The sequence below is a fragment of the Budorcas taxicolor genome, chromosome 14 (genome assembly GCF_023091745.1).
Source record: "Budorcas taxicolor isolate Tak-1 chromosome 14, Takin1.1, whole genome shotgun sequence".
NCBI classification, from domain to species: domain Eukaryota; kingdom Metazoa; phylum Chordata; class Mammalia; order Artiodactyla; family Bovidae; genus Budorcas; species Budorcas taxicolor.
Genome location: NC_068923.1, coordinates 24301368 through 24313138, shown reverse-complemented (window position 1 = coordinate 24313138; position 11771 = coordinate 24301368). Strand labels below are relative to the sequence as shown.

General features: G+C 55.1%; 1 protein-coding gene across 1 annotated transcript; it reads left to right on the top strand.

The window, feature by feature from the left end:
• The first annotated feature begins 5185 nt into the window (after nt 1–5185).
• On the top strand, nt 5186–11771 carry LOC128059650 (gasdermin-A-like). The gene is made up of 7 exons (XM_052652052.1): nt 5186–5302; nt 5852–5998; nt 7064–7292; nt 8521–8622; nt 8924–8971; nt 9800–9963; nt 11505–11771. The coding sequence occupies exons 1-7, from the start codon at nt 5186–5188 to the stop codon at nt 11769–11771; spliced, it is 1074 nt and encodes a 357-aa protein (XP_052508012.1).

Here is an 11771-nt window from a genome sequence, read left to right as displayed (position 1 = left end):
CCCACATGTTGTGGGGCAACTAAGCCCAAGCGCCACAACCACTGAGCTTGTGCCCTAAGGTCCACAATTACTGAAGCCCACAGGCCCTAGAGCCGGTGCTGCACAAGAGACGAGCCTGAGCACCACAGCTGGAGAGGCGCCAGCGCAGACAAAGACAAATAAATAAACCTGTGGCCTTGGGCTCAGAGCCCGTAAAGCGGTGCAAGGTACCTCAGCCTCCCCCTGTTGTTTTCCCGGTATTGCAAAGTTCTTGGGGTTTTTTGTTTGTTTGTTAATGTCATGATAATTAACTCTGGGTGCCTATTGCTCTCTTTTCTCTTTCCACCCAGCAAAAAGACAACAGAAGGATACATTCCGGAAGTCTCTCCTGTCACTAGAGGGGTACACAAGTGGCCAGAGAAAGCCTCTTTTTCATGGAACGTTCCAGGTCAACCCTTGCCTCACCTTCTCTCCCAGCTGGGAGTTATGAGCGCAGTCTTTCCCAGTTGACTGACTCCTTTTGGCCAGGAAGGAGACCAGAGGATTCTTCCTGGGGACCTGGCACAAGAGAAAGTCCTACTGATGTAGATGTTCGGTTTCCACAAAGAAAGGCACAGCAGAGGTCCTCAGCGTTGGGTACACACAGAAATCAACGGGTGCTTTAAAAATTGCTAATGCCGGGTCCCACCCCCACAAGTCTGATTTAGTTGTTTCGCAGTGAGAACAGGTGTCGGGCGGTTCGAGAGCTCCCCAGCTGATTCTAACACGCAACCAAGCTGAGCACTGCTGCCTGCCAGTGAAGCTCAGTCGCTAAGCTCCACCCACTGCTCAGAGTTTCCAGTCTGATTTTTGACGCCCGTCCCCCAAAATGGGAGCTGACAAGCATCATCAGATATCTGAGAAACAGATGAGGCCAAAACTAACAAAAAGCAACTGGGAGGGCCACACCCTGGTGGCTCAGTGGTAAAGAATCCACCTGCCAATGCAGGAGACACGAGTTCAGTTCCCAGGTTGGGAAGAGTCCCTGGAGAAGGAAAGAGGGATGCAGGCCTGCCTGGACCTGGCAGCTGTGCCACAGCTCTACCTAGTTACTGCCAAGCGGGAATGTGAGCTCCACGGCACCGCTTTTGTTGTGATTTTTTTTTTTTTTGAGAAAAACTAAAACTTGGGTTTTGAGGGCTCAGTCAGTAAAGTATGCACCTGCTAATGCAGGAACCCTGGGTTTGACCCCTCGGACAGGAAGATACCCTAGAGAAGAAAATGGCAACCCATGCCAGTTTTTCTTGCCTGGGAAATGCCATGGACAGAGGAGCCTGGCAGGCTACCAACAGCGGCATCACAAAACAGTTGGACATGACTTAGCAACTAAACAACAAAATTTTAAAAGGAACATTGAGAAAACAGAGCTCTTAAAAATTAAAACTATTATCACAGAAATGAAATTCAAGATTAGAGGATAAAGTTGAGGAAATTTCCCAAAAAGTAGAGCCAAAAGCCACAGGATAAAAATGAGAAAAGAAATTTAGAAGGGCAGTCTAGGAAGGCAAACATTTGGATAAAACAGGCCCCTTTTCCCAAAAGAGAACACACACAGGGAATCGTCAAGAAAACAATTCAAGAAGATACCCCATAATTAGGACACAAATTTCAAGATTTAAAGAGCCCACTGACTGCCCAACACAAATATTTATACATGAAAATGAGCTCATACCACAACATTTCAGGGACATTTCAGAACGTGTGGGACGAAGTGAAAATCCATGGGGAAAAACAGGTTATTTACAAAAGATCAGACATGAGAATGCCGTTAAAATACAACCACTGCAGACTAGAGGCAATGGAGCAAGGGCTTCCTACATTTTGGTGGAAAATTATTTCCGGTTTAGTAGTCTATATCATGAAGGTAGAATAAGGATATTTTCAACCAAAAATTTTTTTTAAATAATTACTGCCCATGTTCCCTTTTCCAGAAAGTTGTAAGAGGATGTGATACATCTAAGTGATAGGAGGCCTTGGGGAGAGATTTCTCCAGGAGTATGAAACTGATACAATACTTGGAACCTGGGCATAAGACAAGGAGATTTAAGCATTTGGCGAAGTTTGGATTTAATTAGATATAAGTACATAGAAAATAGAAAAGAAAAAAAGGACAATGAGAAACTATCCAAATCTTCCTGGAAATAAAAAATAATTACAGTTTATTCATAGCTGAGTAGAGTTTACAGAGTTACAGTAACAGTAAAGAACAAAGAGAATTATAACTCAAGAGGAAGAATGGGACTCTTGCGGGTATAGCGGGAGGGGCCCTAAATTCCTTTTCCCAGGTGTAAGTCCACGTTTAATGCCTACAACTGAGCAAGCTTATTATTTAAGTAAGGACAGATTCAAAAGACCACATCTTGTATAATCTCATTTATATGAAATATCTAGAATAGGCAAATCCATAAAGCACATTAGTGGTTGGGATGGGGTTCTTGTGGTGGGGTGGGGGTGGGGGGTGGAGTTGATAAAAATATTCTAAGATTGACTGCAGTGACGGCTCCACAATTCTGTGAATGTACTCATAGTCACTGAATTGGACATTGAAGTGTGTGTGAATTACAGTGAACTGTGTGTGAATTACATCTCAATATAGTCCTTAAAAAGAGAGAAAACAACCACAAAAAGAGTTCAAAGTGATATCTCTGGGGAGGAGCTGGGGGGTGGGTGAGGGGCTAGTGGAGAAGGGGCCATCTGAGGTTTAAAAACAATTACAAACCTGGGAACAGTTTGATTCTTTAAATCACATGAAAGAAAAACAGCATGCTTATTAGTGTACATCCACAGCACCCTTGTTGAAAGCCGGAGACTCTCCCCCATGGGTCAGGGTCAGGGGTCAGAGGGAGCAGTGGAAGACTCCGGGCACTATGAGCCGGGCTGGAGACCCTGGTGGTCTGGGCTGGTGTCCGAGAGGGCTCCTGAATGGGGCACAGCCTGGGGTTCAGGACAGTCACCCCCGTCACTCGGAGCTCAGATAGGGGCTGGGGGGGCTGGGACCCAGGTCCTGGGGGACAACGGGGTTGATCTCTCTCTCTCTCTCTCTCTCTCTCTCTCTCTCTCTCTCAGTCTCCCCATGAGCTGGGGTGGCGCGTATCACACACTGTCCCCCCGGGGTCCTCTCAACGGTTGCAGCCCAAATTCTCAGGTCCCCTCGGGCAGCGCCCGGCTGCAGGCACTGAGTGGGACCGTCTGCAGCCACCCCTAGCCGGCCATGAAGTCACCTTCCTCCCTAAAAATACTAAAATTGGGAGCAGTTTTCTCAGAACCTGCTCCTGTACTCTTGCCTGGAGAATCCCATAGACAGAGAAGCCTGGCGGGCTACATAAGTCCATGGGGTCAAAAGAGTTGACAAGACTTCAGTTCAGTTCAGCCACTCAGTCATGTCCGACTCTTTGCAACCCCATGAATCACAGCATGCCAGGCCTCCTTGTCCATCATCAACTCCCAGAGTTTACTCAAACTCATGTCCATCGAGTTGGTGATGCCATCCAACCATCTCATCCTCTGTCATCCCCTTCTCCTCCTGCCCTCAATCTTTCTCAGCATCAGGGTCTTTTCCAATGAGTCAGCTCTTTGAATCAGGTATCCAAAGTATTGGAGGTTCAGCTTCAACATCAGTCTTTCCAATGAACACCCAGGACTGATTTCCTTTAGGATGGACTGGTTGGATCTCCTTGCAATCAAAGGAACTCTCAAGAGTCTTCTCCAACACCACAGTTCAAAAGCATCAATTCTTCAGTGCTCAGCTTTCTTTATAATCCAACTCTCACATCCATACGTGGCTACTGGAAAAAGCTCTGAGTAGACAGACCTTTGTTGGCAAAGTAATGTCTTTGCTTTTGAATATGCTGTCTAGGTTGGTCATAACTTTTCTTCAAAGGAGCAAGCATCTTTTCATTTCATATGACTGAGATGCTGCCTCCCAGACTCAAGAGTCCTTAACACTCCCACGAAAAAAAAAAAAAAAAAAACCTAAAATTACCATTTAAGACTGTGTTGGCCCACTCCCAACCATATGTTACATTTCTCTTTGGTCTTAAGTGTATTCGTATACAGACAAATATTCTAATATTAAGTATTATGACATTCTTTGAGAGTTAAAAATTTCTTTCTTCTGATTTTACTCATATTAAAAATATTTTTTGTGGGGCCCTGGGCACCATGCCTAATGGAGAAGTAAGCCTCTCACTTCCCTCCACCCATTACACTCTCCCCCAGGCCCCAGCTGGGAACACACCTGTCCTGTTGGTTTGGAGCCCACGGTCACATCCCTTGGATGTACTTATAAGCTCTTCAAGTCTCCGCTTTCCACTCGGTTGTGCTCCCGGCTGTCAAGGCGCTCCTCCTGAAACTCACGCGCTGGTGTACATTCTCGCTGTCCTGCGTAGAGCCCTCTGTGGCTCCCCGGCGCCCTCAGAGCTAAGGTGCCCACCGCCATGGCAAGTGCTAGCAAAGACTAAGCAAATTGCTGCTGCCCCCACCTGCTCACCCCCCAACCACCCCCCACCCCAGCTTTGGACCCTGTCTGGGCCCCACTACCTGGGAGAATGAGATGGGCCAGATCCCCGAGGGGACAGCTTATCAACGTGTGCCAGCCCTGTTCCAAGCGCTTTACAAGCAGCGCGTTAGTCTTGGTCACAATCCCCAAGAGGAGGTATTGTTATAGATAATAATAATCTATGAATATGGGCTTCCCTTGGAGAAGGCAATGGCACCCAATCCAGTATTCTTGCCTGGAGAATCCCGTGGACGGAGGAGCCTGGAAGGCTGCAGTCCATGGGGTCGCGAAGAGTCAGACACGACCGAGTGACTAAGCACAGCACACATAAATATTTTATGAAAATATGTATATACTTAACAAGGCACAGAGTAACATTCCCAAGGGAACAGCTGTTCAGACTGAGGCATCCTTGGTCCTGGAGTTTCTCAGGGTCCCATGCAGGCAGGTGGTGGTGGGGTGATTGGAAGGATGGTTCCAGGGGGTTCTGACCACCTGTGATTTCCACCTACATGCTGACTTTAGCACCGAGGCATGGGGGTTGGGGGCCCTCTGCTCAGGGCACCCCCCTTCTCACTGTGTTAGAAGTTCAACTGGCTGAAAGCTTCACCAGGACCCCCCACACCCACATCCCTGGGTGACACCCTCCCTTCTCACCCTTCAAGGAACATGTCATCACTGTTCTCAAGGGACACCGAGGGCCAGGTCAGAGAGCTGGGCAGGAAGGGAGAGCTGGTGCCCACGGACAGCCTGGCCAGCACCCTGCGCCTGCACCCCTTCTGCCTGGTGAGGAAGAAGCACAGATGCCCCCTCTGGCCTTGGGACACCCCCCTTCATCCCCATGCACTTCTCCCTTGTGGATACCCTGGAGCCCAGCTCCCCCATCGGGCTGGCAGCTGGCAGAGTGGAGGGGACTGCGGGGCGGGTTGATAAAGGGTCCACCTGGGGGAGAAAGCTGATGCCCTCTCAGCCCAGGCATGTGCCAGGGGCACCCCCAGACAGCATGTGCCTGCCATGGGGAGAAGGGTGCACCTTTTCCTCCCTCCTGTCCCAGCTCCCTAATGAGTATTCATCATCATCACTTTAATCGCCATAATGGCTGACACGCACCATGTGCTTACTGGGTGGTAGGGACCCTGTTGGCAATTTCTTTGATAAATGCTGACCACCACTCTTGGAGGGAAAACCCTGTTATTCTTCCGCCCCTTTTAGACATGGGGAAACTGAGGCTCTGGGAGTTGAGGGCTTCTTGCCCTGGGGTCACACTGAGCCGGTAAGAGGTGGAGGCCAAACTGGGGCCTGAGGCCCCGCGCCTGGACACCTCTCCCCACAGAGCTGAGCCGCAGTGTACCCATCTGCTTCAAGGAGACGGTGGCGGGAGCCGTGACGAGGGGCGGGAGCCTGGGCACCGGGCAGCAGGGGAAGGCAATGGGCAGCGGCGCGCTGAGCCGCAGCTCCCTGCTGGCCATGCAGATGCTCAGGGTGCCCCCCACACCTGGGAGACTCTGGTGGGGGAGAGGTGGGTACATCAGCCAGGTGGGCCCAGGTCCCCGGGGCCGGGGGCCAGGAGGCAAAAGCCCCAAGGCCCCGGCCACTTGAGGGTCTGGCAAGAAGCCTTCTGAGGAGTAGCTTGGCATGGGGGGATGTCCACTATTAGCAGCAAACCCAGGGGCAGGGCCCCCCCACCCCGAGGAAGAGAGAGTTGGCAGTGAGAGGGACTCATGTTAAGTCAGAGATTTCAAACCCTTGGTTGTTTTTAAGGCCAGAAAAAGAAACAGAAGTGGGGTAGCTACCAAGGGTGAGGCAACAGGGCATGGTGGGGACTCCGGCAAACTGGGAGACACAGGCCTGCTGAAGCCGACAGCTGCGCCTGCCTATTGCCAGGTGGGAATGTGAGCTCCGTGGCACTGGGTTGTTTTTTTTTTTTTTGAAAGAAGCTAAAACTGGGGTTTTGGTGACTCAGTCAAGAATCTGCCCGCAACGCAGGAGACTGCAGTTTGACCCCTGGGTCAGGAAGATCCTCTGGAGAAGGAAATAGCAACCCACTCCAGTATTTCTTGCCTGGGAAATTCCATGGACAGAGGAGCCTGGCAGGCTACAGTCCAGGGGGTCGCAAGAATTAGACACAACTGAATGACTACATCACCACTACCACCAATTTCAATGTTATCTCAAAATTTTTAAACACCACATGAACCATCGAACATACGCCTTTTGCTCGATTCAGTTGGCAAGAAGCCCAGTGGCAGCCCCTGGGCTGGTCATTTTATGTCTTGCCAAAGACAGATGTCTCAGGTGGTGGATGTTTCCAACCACCCCCACCTGACCTTGAATTCTAGTCCTGAGTACAGGCCAGGCCCTCGCTGTAACCCACCCCCAACTCCCCCGCCCATATCAGCACAGAGTCCAGGCTGCCCACTGCGGAAGGCCCCAGAGCAGGGGAGCCCTAGAGAGCACCCCCCAAGCTCTGTCTCTTCTCCTGCCCCCACCGGCACCCCCGGCAGGAAACTGAGGACTCCAAGACCCTCGTTCCTCCAAGAATTGCAGAGCTGGAAGGAGAAGGAGAGCCTGTATGTGGTGACCGAGGCCACGGAGGCCGTGCAGGACGCCACGTTTCAGAGCCAAGCAGAGGAGCCGGGCGGCTATCTCTCCTCCAGCTGCGCCACGTCCAGGTGCAGGGGGTGCCCTGGGGGCACAAACCTGGTGTGCCGGGTGCTGAAAGCCACCAAGGAGCCCACCCCTCCCTCCTGGCGAACCACCCATCTCACCCAGGAGTGTGGAGTCCCTGGGCCCTTGTGTCAACTCTGCATTTTAGAATCACCTGGAGAGGTGTCTTGTTGGGTTTTGACTTTTTAAAAATACCAGTTCACACGCACACACACACAGAATTTTCACTGGTGTGGACTAGGACCCAGTCGCTGGTGTTCTGACTCTCCCAGGTGAGTCTTACCTGCTGCTGGGGAGCAGTATCATAGTGCAGTATCGTATTGCATCAGCTTTGACATTGGGTGTGTCTGGCTGCGAACCCCAGCTCTGCCCCTGGCTGGCTGTGTGGCCTTGGGCAAGTCACTTGGCCCTCTGAGCTTGCCTTATCTGGTCCATGAAGCTGCGCTGGAATCAGGGTGAGACTCTGCAGCGATATGAGAAGAGTGCCCGGGATGTGCTAAGGGCAGGGACCAGCAGGGTTCCTTCGACGGGCCTTCAAGACTCAGACCTGCTCCTCACCAGCTCTGTTCTTCTGCCATGCAGCGTCCATGGGCTGCCCCTGGTCCCCACTGTGACGGGGGAGGCAGGGTCCCGAGTTGCACTCACAGCATCACCTCTGGGCCCTACCTCTCACCATCCCCATGAGTGCAGGTGAGGGCCGGTCACCTGGAGGTCAGTTTCCAGGCCACCATACCGAATATGGTCCGGAAGCTCAGACATTGTACAGAACGGTCTCCATACTCTTGTCTCATCCATTCCTCAGGATAGTTCTCTTGCTTCTCGGTAGCACTTCTCCGGTGGGATCTGGTGCTGACAGTGGCGCCACTGGTCCCACCTCGGGAGTCCCAGCTTCTGGAGAGCCCCTCCGTCAGCTGCCCACTGACAGAGGACGACCTATGGAGGTTCTCAAACTGCCACGCCCCAGGCTTCCAGCTCAGCCCTTCCCGAAGTGAACCCTCCAAACTCTGAACACCACCTAGTGAGGCAAAACAAAACTCATTTCTTTGCAGTGGGACCTTTGAGCGCTTTTGCCATGCCACCGTGGATTGCTTTGACCCCAGAAAGCCTTGGGGTTTTTGGAAATGTCTCATGTGTAATGTATTTTGCAGAGTGCCTTCCTGCTGTGCCCAAGTGACCCCTGCCTTTGCACTTTTCTCTGCTCCAACCTCAACAGCCCCTGGTCATCATGTTGGCTTCCTGCAGCCCCTCCCCCTGTGCCCGCCATCCTCTGTTCCTGTTTAGCCCTGAGACCCCATCCTGCAGGTCCTAGAGTCTCTCCCCCCACCTCCCAGCTGCAGGTCAGAGCACCGTGGCCAAGAAGAAGGCAGTGGGCATCCCACAGGGCACTGTCTTGGCCTACAGGGTGCTGCAGCTGGTGATGAGGAGGATCACTGGGGCACGTAGAGGCCAGAGGAACTGGTGGGGGTGGGGGCAGCTGCTGAGTAAGGGGCAGGAAGAGGGAGAGGGGGGCTGTTTCCTCGTGGGCCTGAGCATTCAGGTGGCTTTGATAGTGGGCTTCCAGGCCAGATCTCAGGGAGGCCCCACCATCCCGCCTGTGCCCAGTTTGCCCGGAGGTGTGGGGACGGGGCCTGGGCATTGGACCTGAAGAAGGGAGAGACAAGAAAATCACGTGGACTGGGGTGGGCCTCTCATCAGTGGTCCAGGGACTTTTCTCTTTTCTCTACCCCTGCTCCCACGCAGCTGTTCTGTACCTGCCTGAAGGGAAGCTCTGTAGAAATGCCAGTGGAGGTGAGTGACCCCTGCCAGGAGCTCAGGAACCCAGCCAGAAATCATCGCCTCTCTGGAGAAGGCCCTGACCCCGTCGTCAGGCCCCCTCCTGCCCCAAGCAGTCGTCATGTGTCACTCGGGGCCCCGGAGGGCCCTGTGTCCTCTCCCCGGGGGGATGGAGATGTGCTCAAAACCCCAGGACCAGGCTGTGGGCAGGACGGTGAGCACGGGGCTCGTGGGCCAGGTCCAGCTGTGTCTCCCAACCTCACAAGGGGAAGGCGGGTCTTTCTTCCCAGGTCGGGAAGATCGGTGGTGATGTCTGGGCAGCACTGGGTACCTGGAAGGCTCTCCGGAGGCAGCCTAAATGGTTAATAAAACAGGGGTGGGAAGGCAGGGCCCTCTGGCCACCCTGCCAGATCCACCCACGCACCCGCCTCTGCAGGGGCGCTGAGACCCTGAGAAGCCCCGCCTTAGCCATCCCGGAGGGGCGATGGGGCGGAGGGGGGCTCAGTCCAGGGATCCGAGAAACAAACAGAGCAGGGCAGAGAAGTGGCCTCTCCTTGAGCTGAAGCATCAGCCCTAGGCAGGGTAAGCGACTGAGGAGGAGGAGGAGAGGGAGATGGTGGAAGGCGGAAGGTGAGGATAAGGTGAGGGTGTGCAGTGCCTGGCATGCAGTAGGCGTTCAGAACATGCTGAGTGCCTACGGTGTACCAGGGAAGGCAGGAGGGGTGAGCACATCAAGGCACACTCTGCCTGACGCGGAGCTTCCTGGGGGCTGATCAGGGCAGGGCTGGCACCAGGCAGGAGTCTGAGCACAGGACGCAGCAGTGCCAACACCTCCCCCCACAGGCAGGGCCCCTGGCGAGGGGCCTGGCCTCCAGGACCTGAGGAGGCAGGCGGGGGCTCAGCTGGAGGCCCTGGCCAGGCTGCCCCCAGAGCCGCGGCTCTCCCTGCTGGGTGCCCTCCGGGAGCTGCTTCAGAGCCCCCGGGCCCTGCAGGAGCTCAAAGACAGGGTGAGGGGCCCGGTGGTCAGGGCAGGGAGGGGGCGGGGGGTGATGAGTGGCAGGAACGAGATGCTCTGGGTCTTGGTGGCACATGACCTCCTGGGGCCCCGCTCACTGGGCGCCAGCTGTTGTGCGAGGTTCCTTCTGAACCCTAAGGAGAGACTGTGGTCCAGCGCTGCTGGCGCTGAACCCAGGCTCGTCCCAGCCTCCCTGGCACCGTGAGGGGCTGGGGCTCCAGGGTGTGGGGACGGGTGCATGGACGGAGGACAGATGGGAACCCACGGTTGCCTCTCCTTGCTCTTCCTTGCCGCCCCCCTGCAGCTGGAGCAAGTCTTGGACACCGGGGTGCCGGGACAGCTGGGTGGCCCCAGGGGCCTCATCCTAAGCACCCTCCGGGTGGTCTGTCACCCTTGAGAAGAAGGGCCATCCTCTGCGTTCTCAGAGCACTGGTCGGTAAGAGGATGCTGTGGGCTGGGGCTGGAGGAAGGGCCGGGTTCTTGTGCTGGCTCGGCAGGGGGAGCCTAGGCCGGTCTCACCATCTCCCGGTTAGTAACCACCTCGCAAAGCCACCGGTCCCGGAAGTGAGCTACTACACACGAACGCTCTTGGTCAGTGAAGGCCACCACACACTCTCGACGGATTGTGATTTAGGAAAACTGAGGAGGGCCATGGAGTGGTCTTACTGAAGGCCACACAGCACTTCCAGGGCAGGCACAGATCCCGCCTTCTAGAACCTTCTGGGGAAAGATGGCCCCAGAGATCCCAGGTGGTGGGGGGCATGTCCCCACCTCAGGGCTCCAATATCCCAGCCCATCCTCCCTGGGGCTGCCAGGTCCCCAAGGAGAGGCTCAGGAGCTGCAGGTCTGTGGTGGCCCTGACCCCTGCCTCCCCGCAGCGCTGAGTCCCACCCAACACTGCCTGCTGGCCTAGTGCCTGGAGAGAGGGGTCCTGGCCCAGCAGCTGGAGCTGGTGACAGCCTGGGGAGGGGGCAAGGGGGGTGCACTGGGCTCCGACCCCTGTGGACCCAGACCACTATGGCAGCCACAGGCAGGCTCACTCAGGGGTTAGGCTGGGTTCCTGCCTTGAGCTGGGCCCTCTGCTCGGGCTTCAGAACACAGGCTGGTCAAGTGGAGACTCTAACAGGTGATCACAGACAGTGCCCGGAACAGGAGACGCACTGGGTAGCTTATGTTGGCAGCTGTGGGGGCTCAGGGGTGTTTCCAAAAGGGAGCCCCTCCACGCAGCTCAGGGATTAATGGCTGAAGAGATGGGGTGGGTCTCCAGGCAGAACAGTGTATGCAGGGGCTGGGAGCCCTGGGAGTGCTGGGAACCAAGGCCCCAAGCAGTGCAGGGAAGGGCGCGCTTTGGGGGCATGGTCCTTGGAGCCCCAGTTCTGCAGGGAGCAAGGCCCCAGGCTCAGGTGTGGCGGCGGAGATGGGGTGCGGAGTGGGGGTCAGTGATCAGAGGCCCCAGGCTCCCACCCTAGGGGTGGGTCCCACTGCTTCCAGCCTTGGGAGGCCTGTGTGTTCACCCTGGGTGATTCCTGGCAGGTGACGAGCATCTTAGAGCCGAACTACAACCAGATGGAGGAAACAGGCTTCTCGCTGCACCCAGAAGTCCTCTCCTGGCTGCACCATGAGGACGCAGCCCTCACCCGGAGCCTGGTGGAGAGCTGTGGGCTGGAGCTGCGGGGCCCTGGCCACTCAGTCACCAGGGACCCTGAGGTGGTGCCGCAGCTGTCTGTGCTCTATGCGTCCCTCTCGGGGCTGCAGCTTCTGGCTGAGCCCAGCTCCACGGCCCTCCAGGCTGATGCCTGA